The sequence below is a fragment of the Pocillopora verrucosa genome, chromosome 4, assembly GCF_036669915.1.
Source record: "Pocillopora verrucosa isolate sample1 chromosome 4, ASM3666991v2, whole genome shotgun sequence".
NCBI classification, from domain to species: domain Eukaryota; kingdom Metazoa; phylum Cnidaria; class Anthozoa; order Scleractinia; family Pocilloporidae; genus Pocillopora; species Pocillopora verrucosa.
The window spans coordinates 2,521,919-2,537,760 of record NC_089315.1 but is presented as its reverse complement, the minus strand read 5'-3'; the positions used below and the strand labels follow the sequence as shown (position 1 = coordinate 2,537,760).

General features: G+C 38.1%; 1 protein-coding gene and 1 pseudogene across 1 annotated transcript; one reads left to right on the top strand and one right to left on the bottom strand.

Annotated features, from left to right (window-relative positions):
- Positions 1–454: 454 nt before the first annotated feature.
- LOC131779567 (serine/arginine-rich splicing factor 4 pseudogene) lies at positions 455–3,748 on the bottom strand (annotated as a pseudogene).
- Positions 3,749–3,832: 84 nt separating this feature from the next.
- On the top strand, positions 3,833–15,252 carry LOC131779561 (lon protease homolog, mitochondrial). The gene is made up of 23 exons (XM_059096126.2): positions 3,833–4,088; positions 5,351–5,434; positions 5,673–5,898; positions 6,401–6,489; positions 6,700–6,819; positions 6,961–7,147; positions 7,606–7,738; positions 7,827–7,969; positions 8,246–8,466; positions 8,704–8,842; positions 8,950–9,019; positions 9,158–9,210; positions 9,862–9,917; positions 10,408–10,495; positions 10,792–10,914; positions 11,390–11,506; positions 11,802–11,942; positions 12,527–12,692; positions 12,848–12,990; positions 13,282–13,353; positions 13,776–13,901; positions 14,287–14,325; positions 14,587–15,252. Exons 1-23 carry the CDS (start codon positions 3,847–3,849, stop codon positions 14,731–14,733), a joined length of 2,925 nt encoding a protein of 974 aa, XP_058952109.2. The 5' UTR covers positions 3,833–3,846; the 3' UTR covers positions 14,734–15,252.
- The last annotated feature ends 590 nt before the right edge of the window (positions 15,253–15,842 follow it).

Here is a 15,842-nt window from a genome sequence, read left to right as displayed (position 1 = left end):
TATAAAGAAGTGGTGCAACTGCAGAAATAGCGTTAAGGGGGTCTTGGGTAATTTTAGCATCCCGGGGGATGCCGCTTAGGTTAGCCATCAAACGTTCCAATCCTTCTCAGTTCTTTAAATAAAATAGAATGAAAGAACAATCGATCAGTTTTCTAGATAAACAATTAATCTTGGAGGTAACCCTCGAAACCTCAGCTTTATTTTCTTTGTACCGTCGAAACCTAATTTGCACTTAGCCTCGTTCTCGGGGCTTTATTTAGGGACCAGATCTCGACTCCTGAGGGCTTGGAAATGGGCTGTACTAGATAAACTACCACCATCCACTCTAAGAGCTTACAAGGGCAAAATAATTATCTCAAGAAACAGAAATACCTGATAACAAGGAACAGTTGGACAAAATTAGGGATACTTAGAACAGATCACTTACAGCTCAAGTTGAAAATTGTCAAGCTGGCATTTTGCAAGTTTATTGGGGTTTGTCTGGAATTCCCAAATAACATGTTTGAAAGTTATCTTACTTTTATTGCTACTTTATCTTTACTAATAAGACAGTTTCTTTCTTATTTTGCTTGCCATGCATGAAGATCACTGTTAATTAATTCAACAAAACTTCCTTGAATTATACCCTGAGGCAGAAAGTCTGATAGTGCTATGTAGTTATCAACTGAGTGGGGGAGCCAGATGGGAAGTTGTTTGGCTCAAGGTCATGACACATGGGCAGAACAGTGAGCTCCACATCCCATGACCTTGTGCTAAATACTTTATTATCTAGATCTGGCCCAACCAAACTCATTTAAACCTTTCAACCCCTAACAGAGACAAGTATCCAATTCCTCATTACAGTATCTCCACTAAATAATGAACAAAAAAGAAATGATCACCAACTACAGACTGAAGCTCTTGATTCTTTACCAAATTCTTCTTGTTAATACCATTGTGATGTGCAGAGAAAAGTGTGGAGAATATGCAACTTCTGCTCCATCTCTTTCTATTTACATTTCTTCCATCTTGGAATGTCCAGTTTTTTCCAGCATTGGTCTGGCTGTCATGTACAGCCCTCATAGAGAGATTCTGCTCTAATATGTTCCATTAAAAATTGTCTAGAGCTGTACACGTCATTTCACATATATATAACCTTATTCCATGTATAACACAATCTTTTGTCCATAGAAACTTTTAACTAGCACATGTAAAAACTTGCCAGAATCAAGAAAGTTCACTTTAAAATCTTTTTTTTTTTTCTTTTTCAGTAAAACATACCTTATGACCTTTTAATGAAAAGTCAGACCATCCTTTAAACACATGAAAGGGAAAAACTCGCTTTGTTAACAAGAGAAACTCCAATAAAACAAAATAAAATTTGAGCATATGCTGTCGTTTACCACTATTGAATGAGTTTTGGTTACTACAAGGATGTAATTAGTGCACATAAAGAGTGCACTACATTACAGTATTCCCCACTCAAGGAATTGTGATTCTGGTAAGGACATGTACACCCTACTATTACTAACAAAGAAAAGTGACATACTTCAAAAATAAGTGTACACAAGTATGGTGAATGTAATTTATACATTAATTGCAAACCAAAGAACAAGTATAGTGTATGTGTAACTCCAAAAACGAGCTTTTTATCCTATAATGTGGAGAAAACTAAAGCCTTCGACATGTGAATGCTGAGATACATGAAACACATACATGAATTGAAATCTCACAACTTGTTGTAAATATGCATTCTCATTATTTTCATTCACTGTAAAAAAAGACCAGTTTCTACTGGTTAGAAACAAGACAAAACTTCAATGCTGCACAAAAATTTTAAGGGTTCTAGATTTTTATATTTGATGAAAAAATCAGACAAAATAAAACTTTCTTTCACTCAAACTGAATGGAGTAAAAATATCTAAATTTCTACAATTTGAAGTTGGATTTGCACAAAATATCCATTTATAAATCATATCTTATATAGCTCCACTTTGCACAACTTGACAAATTAGAAATTTCATATAACAGTATAACTTTTCTTTCTTTATTGATGTTACCTTTGTTAACTAAGAACTGCACAAACTAGATCCTCCTTGAAATTCCAATTCAAACAAATGGTCATTCTGCAAAATAAAACTCCCACAACATTTACGTGCTACACGATAGTAAATATTCACTAAATGAGATAAACTGTCACCTTTTTCTTGCAGTATTCTTTGCATTTAACCCTTTCACTCCCAAGATCTCATTAGTAATTCCTCCTACTGTCTGTCATTAAATACTCATGATGTCAGTTTGGAGAATTTGGTATTGAATCAACTTGTAGTCCCCTAGTTGAGTTTTCAACTTTATTCTCCTCACCTGTTTGCTTGATACTGTACTGATATTGTAGGGAGAAATTCTGTCTTGGTCACTCATGGGAGCTAAAGGATTAAACTTGCTTAGTGCAGCCAATTTACTGTTATCAAGTGAAAAGTCAAACTCAGTAATATCTAAAGGAACATGAAAATACAGTACAATAATGGTCTTAATATTTAAGTGGTTATATTACATCCAGGAAACCCTGTTGGTAAAAAATGTCTAAAACTATGTCTGTTCCTAACAGAATTTCCATAGCACTTTGCATGTACAGAAAAAAATAACAGAAATGTGATCAAGTGCATGTAGTACATGTATACTACCATCTTCAAAACATAGCTGTCTGTCTCTATCATAGTCTTCTGTCATCATCTCCGTCTTCTCGGTGACTCTGACCGTGAGTGAGACCTTGATTTATGTTTCTTCTTCTTCCGTGATTTATCTTTTGACGAGGAATGTCTTTCTGACTTGCTTTTCGACTTAGAGCTTGATCTGGATCTGGACTTATGACGAGATCGTTTAGGAGACTTGGAATGTGATCTTCTTCTCCGAGAAGAATGAGACTTTGACTTGTGATTTGATGAAGATCGTGATCTTGATCGACGACGACTTGAACGAGTAGGCGATGCAGAATGTGAATGCTTTTTACTGCTTCTTTCGGGCGACTGTGACTTATCACGTGAATGTGAGCGACGCAATTTTGAGTGAGACAAAGAAGGCGACGAAGAATGTCTTTTTCTCTTCGGAGCTGGCGACAGAGACCTTGATCTTGAGAGAGACCGTTCTCTTGTGGAACGAGGAGTTTCTTCGACAAGTCTAATTTTCTTTCCCAAGAACTCTTGCTTGTCAAGCGACTCTAACGCGTTGATCATGTCCTCCTTGTTTGAAAATTCAACGACTCCTTCGCCTGGCCTTCTTCTGTGCGTATCTGCGAAAGTAACATCTCCCGCTACGCTCATAAACTCTTTGAGCTCAGACCATTTGGCTCTCGCCGGAAGGTTTTCGACGCGGATTCTAAAGTTAGTCCGCACTGGGGGTGGTTTAGGCTGGCGAACCCTTGCAGTGTATCCGCCGGCTATGGTATAGCCCCCGACACCATTTCTAATATCTTTAGCTCTTTCGACGAGAATATTCTGGCCCATAAACTCTTTTCCGTTGAGTTCTTGTACAGCTCTGTCAGCATCGTTGTAGTCTTTGAAAACGGCGTAAGCATATCCCTCCTTGAAATCAATGTCACGAATTTTGCCGAAGGATTTCAGCAGAGACTCTAAATCCTTTTCTGAAGCATTGGGAGGCAGTCTCCCGCAGTAGATCCTGCCACTCATGCCTATTTAAAACACGTCCTAGTGCAAGAAGAATTTCTTTGCAAAATCTTACAGACCACGCTCCAAATTCTCCGCCATCATAGGCATTGAACTCTACTGCGCACGACCGTTGTAAAAAACCGCTGGCTGAGGAGAGGTTACTAAGCGCACGTGTGATATCTTAAAATCTCTTCTAGCAGCCATGTTAGCAGCTCGGAAGATTTCATCAGCATGTTTTAGCAAGAATTTAAGCCGTAAATATCACAAGTTTTGCAGGCCATTAAAGTACTGTCACAGAATAAATAGGAGTTCGTCGCTTCACAGCAATCTTGATCGTTTCCAAGCAGCGATCGAGCCTCATATCCTGGGTGTTTTGATAGGACGTCATACATTCTCCACATCAGCTGATCGTTCGGCTTACAACAAGCTGCCATGGAAAGATAGGTATTTGATGGTGTATTGTGATCACGAGATCATAACTCTTTACAAATTCTTTTAACAGTAGTGGTTCCTAAGGTGAACTTCTGACATCTCTTATACAATATATAGGCATGTATCGACAGTTTTGGCGATTTGTGGCATGATTCGCCGAATCGGCTACTATGCCTGTGTTCTGCAATTATGCAACAAACAGTACAAAATTTTAAGTTATTTTATTTCATATTACTTACTGGATAAAGGCTTTTTTTACGGTGACCAAAGTATTATCAAAGGTTACAAAATGGTGTCTTAAAGAAAGGTTGATCTAGGGGTGCTAGACTCTCTCTTTAAGTCCTCCTATTACCCCATGCCAACCCCCCCCCCCCCCCCACCCCCTACTCCTGCTACGAGCAGCCAACAGGCTTTTGTTCTGCTCATGCACAAATAAGCAGCATTCTCAGAAATAGTAGAGACATGGATAGTGAAAATTATGTAATTTTCTTGCGAATCTGAGGAACTGTGCACCTACCCCTCCCCTAACCCAACATTAATGCTAACTTGTAGTCAGTTGACTATTTTTAGGTTAAGGGAAGGGTTGGTGTGCATTTGCTCCATTTTAATTTCTGGTTTATAACCAGAGCAGTGATATTTTGGTCATTACATGTAGGTGGCTTGATAACTAGCACTTAAGATTTATCCTGAGCCATTCTTTTGCCTCCTTCCCACTTCCCTTAACCCTTTAACCCCAAGATCAAATTTGTAATTCTCCTTACTGTCAACCATACAATTCTTATAATGATAGTACAGAGAATTTAGTATTGGATCAACTAATTATCCCCAAATTGATATATTTTTCTTTATTCTCATCACTTACCTGGTTGATATTGTATTGATATTGTAAGGAGAAATTCTGTCTTGGTCACTCATGGGAGTTAAAGGGTTAATAAGTTTTATTCAAAGGTAAATACAAGTAGACTAGCTTTAAAAAATTAAAAGCTGAATATTCCATTTCAATGTGCAAAATAAAGTTCCTGTCTGTGATTTTCAACTAGTTTGAAATGTACATGTAGTCAGGTACATTTTGTTCCGAGCAAATGATGAACATCTCCATATAAAGCAAACAATTAGGCTGAGATCAATATAACATTTATAACATTTGGGACTTTTTCAGGGCCATAACCTATATGCATATGGTGTATTTTGGAAATCAGTAAAACTTTTTAAATATTCCCTATTCATGAGTATTTTATGTACGCAGTCTCAACACTAACAGTTATTTCTTTTAGGGGAAAAGATTTTGAGGAAAGTCATTTAGTTTTGTTTCCAAGAAGATACAATAAATCTCAGAATTCTAACAACCAAGGTGCAAGGTAAGTGATCATCCATGAATGTATTATGCAGTTTACAAGTGAAATTGATCATTTAATTAGGTATTTTATACCTTAATATGGGAATTAAATTAAACAGGCTCTTCCATAACTGTCTGCTTAATTTTACTACAAGGTGCTGGGTAAACATGAGTGTGCTTGATACTGGTGTCACTGTCTTTCTTTAATTTTTCTAATGAACCATCATTTTCAACTGGCATTTGCTTTTTTCGGATTGCAGCGATCAGTCCTCAGAAGGAGCCAGTGGCCACGGAAGTGATGATGGAGATGGAGGGGACAAAAAAGATGATGGGGCTGAGGTGGTAATTGAAGATAAGACCGAGGCTAAGGTTGACCCTGCGGCAGGGGCCTTGGCACAGGTCCATGTTCCTGATGTGTTTCCTGAGGTGCCACTTTTACCGATTCACAGAAACCCAGTTTTTCCACGATTTGTTAAAATGATGGAGGTTTGTCTTTTTATATCACTGCATCATGTCTCTTGTGTTGTTCTCCTTTGAGTTACACCTTCCTACCTTTTTTCTGATTAGCAGCTCAAATCTTATGACCACATGTGACAAACATATTTTTCTAGGCTAAGAGATGACTTTTCATGTTTTGTTTTTCTTTTCTTCAAACAGTTTTACCAGCAAAATTGGATAAAATATTAATTAAATTGTTTAGCACATGAGTACATATAGTTTTCTGTGGTTAGTCAGGATAAAAATGCAACTATCCACTTAATTGTAGCAAAATTTACTAAGTCTGTATTTATTTTACAATGTTAGTAGCATTCTCATATGTAGCAGCATATGTGTACTTTTACATTTATTATTACACAATAATGTGAAACTAATTTTCACTCTCAGTATCTTTGAATATTACTTAAGGATTGAGTGAAAGAATCTCTATTCTTGCATCTGAAATGTCACTTAAATACCATTTAACATTGCCCTCACTGTTCTTCAACAGATCACAGACAAGTCCCTGATGGAATTAATCAGAGTTAAATCAAGACTTGCACAGCCCTATGCAGGTGCTTTTCTTAAAAAGGATGACAGGTAAAGTTTGAAAATTCATGAAAACTTCAACTTGGGAGGCAAATTGAATATATACCTGTTTATAAGTGTAAGTTGCTGATATTATACTCTGTTGTATGTTGTTGATATCATCTGCCTCTGGAGTAAAACTATAATTATATTATATACCTTCAGAGGATGCTTCATTTACATTTTACATACTTTACTATAATGAATGTATTATATTTGTAGTAATGAGGCAGAAACAGTAACCAGTTTAGATGACATCTACCAAGTGGGTGCATTCGTGCAAATTACAGAGCTCTATGACATGGGAGACAAAATAAGAATGGTTGTTCTAGGACATAGAAGGTTGGTGCAATTTCAGTTTCCTTAAAGTTCTTTTGATTCATGTTAACATACAATGAACATTTACCAAGTGCCATCTACACTCTGTCTCTGGAAAGCTTTATTAACTGCATGTATCTATTTTTTTCTTTTTTTTAATTTCAGGATTAAAATCACTGGAATCTTTGATTATCCCTCTCACAGTGAAGAACAGTCTGCTGACACTACTGTCATTACAGAGGGATCTCTAGACCCCACCCTACAACAAGGGGATACTCCTAGCAAACCCATCCTGATGGTCTCTGTAGAAAATGTGCTTCATGAGCCTTTTAAAGTTACTGAGGAAGTCAAGGTACAGGATACTAGAAATGAAAGATAAAAATCATTTTTCCTCATTGCATCTTCCAGCTTCTTTGTTTGTGGGTCTAGATAGCAGGAACAGCAATGCTGAAGGTGGTGGAAACAACACTGACTTTGCACCTGTTGTCTGTTGTTGCCATGGCACCTAATGCCACATTTTGGTTGAGTTTTTTGTTAGTTCATTGCCTCGCCCTAAATATTTTTCTGCATGGACTCTGAATTCCTCCTCTCTTAAACACCAGCACTCCAGTCCTAAATTTTCCCATGGGATTAGTAGGTGAAGAACAACCCTGAAGTGAGGTATTGCAAAACTCAAAATTAGACAGTCATCTATTTTTTTTGTTTTTTTGTTTTTTTGTTTAGGCACCCTTACTGTGTAAAAATTTAGATACTGTTCTTTTCATTTTAAGACTTTCAACTACATTGTCTGTTTTAATGTTGAATCAACAGGCACTGACTGCAGAGGTCATCAAGACCATACGTGATATTATTTCGTTGAATCCTTTATACAAAGAGTTTTTGGCACAGCTTGTCGAGGGCGGCAAAAGAGTGGCAGATAATCCTGTCCATTTGGCTGATTTTGGTAGGGAGGCTGCAGGATTTTACTGAAGTTTAGGTTGCTTTGTTGTAAATCTGTTGAAGTGAATGCAATTTTTTTATGTTAATCTCAGGTGCTGCACTCACTAGCGCTGAAACTGCACTCCTGCAGGAAGTTTATGAAGAGACAAAAGTTCCAGTGCGATTACGCCTCACCCTTGAACTGCTCAAGAAAGAACTTGCCATCTGCCTTTTGCAACAACAGCTAGGGAAAGAGGTGAAGTAAATTATGAATTTTTAGGTAACCAAGTCAACTTAAGTTTGCATGTAAGTTAAGGGAATACTGTACTATAGTCATGTAGCCAACTCAGAGGCACTTTTTCAAACACATTTGATCACCTTATAGGGAAACCTCATACCACATAAAGATTCTTACCACAAAATTTGGGTCTATTATTGTCACTAGAATTTGGATTGGGAATTTTTTTCCCCATCCATTGAGTAAGAAGTCTTCTGAACTAAATTGTTAGAAGTGGGCATGTTCATTTTACAGGTGGAAGAAAAAGTTAACAAGCAACAGAAGAAATACTTGCTTCAAGAACAACTGAAAATCATAAAAAGAGAACTTGGCTTAGAGAAGGAAGACAAAGAAGCAGTTGGTGAGAAGTTCAGGAATAGAATCAAGGATCTTAATGTTCCCAAACATGCTGAAGAAGTTATTGAAGAAGAACTGTCTAAACTGGCCTATCTTGATGCTCATTCTTCAGAATTCAAGTAAGTTAAATTAAGAATTAAGGGTTTTCAATAAGAACTAACAGCTTGTGAAAATCACTAGCTAATATCCATGTCTTTTCTGCGTACAGTACTGTGATTGCTCAATTATTCAAAACAAATCTGGCAGAGTTTTGAGTGATATGTTTCTTTTTGGCTTGATCACAACACTGTTTTTGCTGAGAAAGTTGTGGTTCAAACTCAATTCTTATTTTTTTTTGGTTTGTTCTTTGTTATTAGTGTAACACGAAATTATTTGGATTGGTTAACAAGTATCCCTTGGGGAATTCACAGTCAGGAGAACTTCAATATTAGTCAGGCACGAGAAGTTTTGGATGAAGATCATTATGGGCTGCAGGATATTAAGGACAGAATATTGGTATGATAATTATGGTGAAATGACTTGATGGTAGCACTTAAGCACAATTTCTGTTGCTTTCTTGAGTCTGTGTCAAGGGTTTTTTGTTTTGTTTTTTGTTTTCATAGGAGTTCATTGCTGTAAGTCAGTTGAATGCAACTGTTCAGGGAAAAATACTTTGTTTTACAGGCCCACCAGGTACAGTTTAACTGTAGCAGCTCAGTGTAGTGTTGTTACTTACTGTATGTTTTGCCTGGAAAATTAAAGTTGAACCAAGAGTGAATTGAGATATGTTACCACAGTAAAAACAACTAATTTTTTTGTTCTCATTCTCAGGAGTGGGGAAAACAAGTATTGCTAGGTCTATTGCAAGAGCACTCAACAGACAGGTACAGATTTAAACAAGTCTCAATGTCATCTTAAAGAAATGATCATAAATACTGTCCCTACACGGGAAATTACTATTAATTATTATTGTTATTATTATTATTATTATTATTATTATCATTATTATTATTAATTAACGATTATTTCTCACTATATGAAATTAAATATTAGGTCTAGTATTTCATTTAAAATGCCACCAACTAATACTAACTTGTCAAAATTAGACAATTTTGCACTGGCATCTTCCAAAGTTAGGGGGAGCATATAATTTTATTTAGCCCTTCATATTTTAACCATTTATCTACCCACCCTGAGTTGCCTAGAACCTGTCTACCCTATTTGTGAAAACTCTTGTATCTAAGATCAAAATTAATCATATTTTGAGCCTTGGATTTTGACTAATGAGGAGGTGATCCCCAACAATGCACATGTACCTCAATTTAAAAAAAGCATGTAGAAGAGAGGCTTCACAAAAGTATCAGGCTTTGAAAACCACATTTCTCCTACGGAAGAATTGCACGCTACCACTACCTGAGGTACTATGCCATTTGTTTGGAGACAGGCAAATCTTTGTGGGTTCTTAGATCCACGGGAAGGAATCTGAAAATTCCATAGGTTTTGATATTTAGCTTAAGTATTTATTGTACCCACAGTACTTTAGGTTCAGTGTTGGTGGAATGACGGATGTGGCTGAGATCAAAGGACATAGGTGGGTTGGTAAAGAATGTTTGAAAAGGGTGGTTTTCAATTTAACCATTTAACTCCCATGAGTGACCAAAACAGAATTTCTCCTGACAATATCAATACAATATCAACCAGATAAGTGATGAGAATAAAGAAAAATATAAATTTCGTGATAATGGGTTGATCCAAAACTAAATTCTCAGAACTAACATTAAAAGAATTGTATGGTTGACAGTAAGGAGAATTTCAATTTTGATCTGGGAGTTAAGGGACAAGAATATCCTTCTGATTATTAGTCCTCTTGCGTAGCCAAATGCTCGTTAGGGGCGCTGAAAATTTTGTGATCATCGCGGCGTATGTGGTTCTGTTTTCATGATTGTGATACTCTTTCCGCTGCATGTGCAAAATTGACAACTGCACGTACATTAATATTTTGGCTGAATTGTACGAGAATAGCAGTTTGGTGATGAACATAAACAATGTTTTTTCCTCTTTTGTTTTGTTTTTCTTTTCAGGCGCACGTATATTGGTGCAATGCCGGGCAAAATTATTCAGTGTCTTAAAAAGACTAGAACAGAAAACCCTTTGATACTTATTGATGAGGTATAGTGAATGTGCACGAGATAATGCAATCCATCAAAATTTCCTAACTTCAATTGAGAGTACATGTACCACGCATTTTAAGGCAGTGTAAGCGGTTCTGGTGTAAGCGGTTCTCTCTGACCTCTGCGGTCCTGAATCTCTCTCTCACTATCGTACGTGTGTTTTTGCTTGATTTCGTTTATGCTCCGAGAATCCTTATTCGTGTTTCCCAGTTTTATTCTCAGAAAGCGTGGTCGTACCTCAATTTTCATCTCAAGGTGTATGTGCTGGCCAGATGACCTTTGCTTTTTTTTCAGGTGGATAAGATTGGCCGTGGTGTTCAGGGAGACCCTGCTTCGGCTCTACTTGAACTTCTTGATCCTGAACAGAACTCAGGTTTCCTCGATCATTATCTGGATGTGCCGGTGGATCTTTCCAAGGTATTAGACAGCTTCAGCTCAGTTTTTTCCACGTATCTGCATATGTACACTCGGCTTAAGTGTATGATGCAAAACAAACTAATTTGTAGGCATACGGAGCGATAAACGAACGTGAACGCTAGCGATTTCGGGCAGGTGAGAAAGATAAACCCTCCGCACTCGTTCTCGCGCGCCTGTTCACGCACGTCCGCCTCGCGCTTCCTCTTATAACTACAGAAAAAGGTTTGTATGGAAACGTGCGAGTTTGTAAATGGTTCAAGTATGAAATGCAATCATCGGGGCAAAAAGTTGTATTTTTTGTTGTTTGCACGTATCCAAAGCTGTTTGTGATGATTTTCGGCGAGTTATGGCTATTGTATGTTGTTGATTGGGCCGGCCGTGGCGGTGCTCGTGTTTCTGTGGATGCTCTAGTGGAGAAACAGCTATTATTGATTCTTTAAACTTATTCTTTCTTTTTTCCTTATTTTTTCCTCAGGTTCTGTTTATATGCACAGCTAATATTACCGACACAATTCCTGGTGCCTTGAAAGACAGAATGGAAATAATAAACGTATCTGGATATGTAGAAGATGAGAAAAAAGCAATTGCCAAGGTTTGTTATAATTGTTGTTATTATTATTATTACTATTATTATTTATATCCTACTTGTTTTATGGTTTTTCTTTCGCTTTTATTAAAGCGTTACAAAATAGTGCAATTCTATGTAACGTAATCCGATACGGAAAGAAAAACAACACCTAACCTACATGCAGCCGCACCCTCCCCCGATAGTGAATCGGGAGCGAGGCCTCGCCTCCGTTTTATCTTGGCGGCTACACGTAGGCTAAACAACACCAAGAAGAAATCCCGATACAACACTAACTATCTACACGTGCTATCTTTGTTAGACGTACCTCATTCCCCAAGCACGAAAGAGTGCAGGTATAACAGAAGAACAAGTTGCTATTCGCGACCCATCGCTGGCTCTTCTCATCAAAGCTTATTGCAGAGAAAGTGGCGTGAGGAACCTTCAAAAACATATAGAGAAGGTACTTTCATGTTACATACACGATGACTTTGTTCTCACTGATCTTGCTCGATTCGGCTGAGTCAGTTTGCTTATTACGACTCACTTCTATCGCAAAGAGGGGTTTGATTTTGCGGATAAAGAGTTTTCATTCTTAGCTTCAAATCAGTTTGTGATGTGCCACACCATCTTGATGACCAGTAGCACTTCGACCTGAATTTCTGCAAATATTATATCTTGGCGATCTTGGCACCATTTACATGCACTACACGTGTCACATTGTTTGCGGCTGAACCTAATTCATGAACAATATCTGCATAAGGTCCCTTCAGTTAAGTGGCTCAATAAACCCTATTTCTCGTAAGCTACCATCAAAACTGTGGCCATTTGTGAGGATATTATCACAAGCCAGAGTGTTATGTTTCGGGTGTGGTCAATTAAAATAGGTGGTTGCTTAGGAGAGTTTGATAGTATCCATCGATGTAGGCAGGGTTGTCAATTCAGATTTCACTTGAAAGGTGTTTTCTTTCAACTCTTTCCCAACAAGAGATTCAAGTACCGTTAACTGTTCTATGAATGATTTCCTTTCGTAATTCCTCATCACAGATCTTCCGTAAAGCTGCTTTGAGGATAGTGCAGGGTACTGAAGAAGAATTGAGCGTTACAGAGGAGAATCTTCACGAATATGTCGGCAAGCCACTGTTTAACAGTGACCGAATATATGATGAAACCCCACCAGGGGTAGTGATGGGTCTAGCCTGGACTTCACTCGGTACGTTACCACCCCTCTCTGCTCTTGGATTAATGATATGTTCTTATTATCCTGTTTGAAAAGTTGATTTTGGTAAATACTGAAGTTCATTGTCCTTTTCAAAAAAAAATAGAGCTGCACAAGTGTGATATCGTGGCTAATCCGTTATGTTGTAGGTGGTACCACCCTCTACGTGGAAACTTCTTTAAACGAGTCATCCTGTGGCGATGACAGCAGAGGTCAACCATCTCTTGAAGTTACAGGCCAGCTTGGAGATGTGATGAAGGAGAGTTCACGTATAGCGTACACATTTGCAAAGGTTTGTTTACTGTCTAGATTAAAATGCGAAAATCCCTCTGTTCACGATTTCCACTGATTTGTTCCCTCCTTGCACTGATAAAACACATCTTGTGACTTCCATTTCTCACTTCTTGTAATACACTCACTTTTGCCACGTCACCTTGCTTTCCTCCCACTTTCTGATGTTAGTTTTCTATTGGTCGCTCTACAGAACATTGTGATAAGAATGAACTTCATTGGTGATAAGCGATATTTAAGCAACAAGATATCGGTCGATATTTACACATTTTCATCTTGTAATCTTTTTCAGCAATTTTTATTGAAAGAAGATGCAGACAATGAATTTTTTAGACATGCTTCTATTCATCTTCATGTTCCAGAGGTAGGTTGTGTGTTCTAGACTTTTCACAGCCACTACACGGAGGAGGAGGAGGAGAAGGAGGAAGGGGGGGGGGGGGGGAGTACGCTAATTATTTTGTATTGTTGTTTTATTTTTTCGCGGGAATTAAGAAACTCTCGAAATTTACCATATGGGTCAAAGCCTTTTGAAAATTTTGATGGCAAGTATGCGAGTTTCTTCTGTATGAACTACTTTAAAAAACATCTGTCTTACCAAACGATAAGTGTTATGCCCCGCAACAAGGTCACAGATGATGAGAAACAGGAGGAAACTTTCTACTATTGTCGAGAAATCTTTGTTTTGCACGCATTTCTCTGGTTCCATGTTACTGCGACAGCTGCAAGGGGACCGGTCTAGAGACTGAATAACGGTTAAAACCTTTGGTACTCTATTGTTGATTGTAGGGAGCCACCCCTAAAGATGGGCCATCAGCTGGCTGCACCATCATCACTGCGCTCCTGTCTCTGGCCAAAAATACACCAGTTAGACAGAATATAACCATGACTGGGGAAGTATCACTCACTGGAAAGGTTTGCTGTGTTCTCTATTTAAATTACAGTGCTATAAGCTGCGACCGTTTTGGTCGCCAATTGGTAACTAGAAAACATTTTGGCGATCAAAAGTACAGTTTAAGTCAATTATTTAGCGACTTGTGGGATTGATGTCAGTATCTCAGTAACGATGCACCTACCCTTCCCCTAACCAAGCATTACTCCCAACTTGTTGTCAGTGAACTGTTGTCAGCTTAGGGGAGGGGCAGGTGCGCAGATACTGACATTGATCCAAATGTACGTGCAGGATCAATGGAATGTTCCCTTGACTTGCTTAAAGGCATTTTAGCCTTAACCCCAACCTAACCCTAAAACCTGAATTGGGTGAAGTTTAATTTATATCGTTCTTTTCTTTTTTAATCAGGTTCTTCCAGTCGGAGGAATAAAAGAGAAAACAATTGCGGTGAGATAGAATTTGTCGTTTAGTGTCAGATGAATCGTAATGAGAGTAGCTGACCCTGAGAGTGTGAGAAGTATGTTTCTGGCGCCAAGTGTCTTTGTTCTGAATGGTCGTTGAGATTATTTCTGTTTCCGTTTCACAAAACTCAATCGGAATTCTCGTCATCTTTAACGTTGAAACAAGCCTAAAATGTCAGTTTAGTCATACTTTTTTGAAACTCGAGGAAAAAACTACTGCTCCTTTTACTTACTATTTTTGTTACAGGCCCGCCGTGCAGAAGTCGACTGTGTCATTTTACCCGAAGGAAATCGCAAAGACTTTGCTGATCTACCGGAATTTGTCAAAGAAGGACTTGAAGTTCACTTTGTCTCTCATTACACTGACATTTATCGAATTGCTTTTGAGTCATGACATAGGCTTTACTGCGGGCGGAAAAATGTTAGGGTAGTCTGTGGTGGAATTTGAATGTTCATTGACATCATCAGAAGTGATTCTCTCAACTTCCATCGAAAATTGACTGCAGCATTTGCACCGAGGAAAGCACCACGTGCGTCTGAATTTCATGGAATGTTCAAGTAACTATAAAACCCCTTCTCTTTAGAATGACATTTTTCTAAGCATATGACTGATTCAAATACAACGAGAGTTGCAAGATAGACGGCAAGGCTCAAAGTTGCTGGGATCAGTTCCATTTAAAATCAATTACCTCGATAACCAAATAGAATTGACGCAAACTGGTTCTTCAACACGCTGTGTAGTGTCATTATGGGTTTAGTATATCAGGGGAAATCAATACAGTAAACTGAGAGACAAATCTTTGACCAAGCACGCGGCTCTACGATAGATGAATAACGTTTTTGTTGAAGTAGGGTATGTTGTCTTTGAGTGAAAGAAAAGCCATACATGTAAATAAATGTTTATTAGAAAAGATTCAATAGTGAGTTGAGAAAACGAGAAGGAACGGGTATCTGGAGGTTTCGCCCCAGCAGAGCACAAGTTCGTCCCTACCATCTTTGCAAGTTCGCCCTGTGAACTAAAACAAATTCACCCTTTCCCCCCCCCCCCTCCCCAACCTTAACGACTTCGCTCTCAAATGTTTCATCTCGTTTCCTTAAAGCAGAGAGTAGTCTTTTTCTACCGAGATCCTAATATGTTTCGACCAACATGCAATTTTACCCAGGTTTACCGTAACTCGAGATTAGTGGAAGTTTGTGAGATTTAGTGTTCACGTTACCAGGACTCCTCGTTAATGTTATCTCCGCACTTTGTCGAAAATGTGTCATCAAGCAGTAAAAAGTTATTGACGGATAACTGTCTTACGAGTCAATTTATCAGTGCTTTCAAACTGCCAATGTTTTCCGCGCCCGTCCCTCTTTGCTTCATTTAGTCCCTGGCGTCTCTCTGTCTTGGAAAGCCGTCACCTTGGGTGTGAAGTTTTTCTAAGTTGAAGTGTAAATTGAACTATTAAAATTGTTATAAACTTAAGAATGGCATTGGAAGTTATAGCACTGCAGAACTAG

What these genes read in the sequence shown, in the direction of transcription:
- LOC131779561 (XM_059096126.2), top strand. Translation starts at nt 3,847, where the DNA reads ATGTTAGCAGCTCGGAAGATTTCATCAGCATGTTTTAGCAAGAATTTA. An exon ending in AACAACAGCTAGGGAAAGAG is followed by an intron (nt 7,970 to 8,245) that starts GTGAAGTAAATT and finishes TTCATTTTACAG; the next exon opens with GTGGAAGAAAAAGTTAACAA. An exon ending in AGAAAAAAGCAATTGCCAAG is followed by an intron (nt 11,507 to 11,801) that starts GTTTGTTATAAT and finishes TATCTTTGTTAG; the next exon opens with ACGTACCTCATTCCCCAAGC.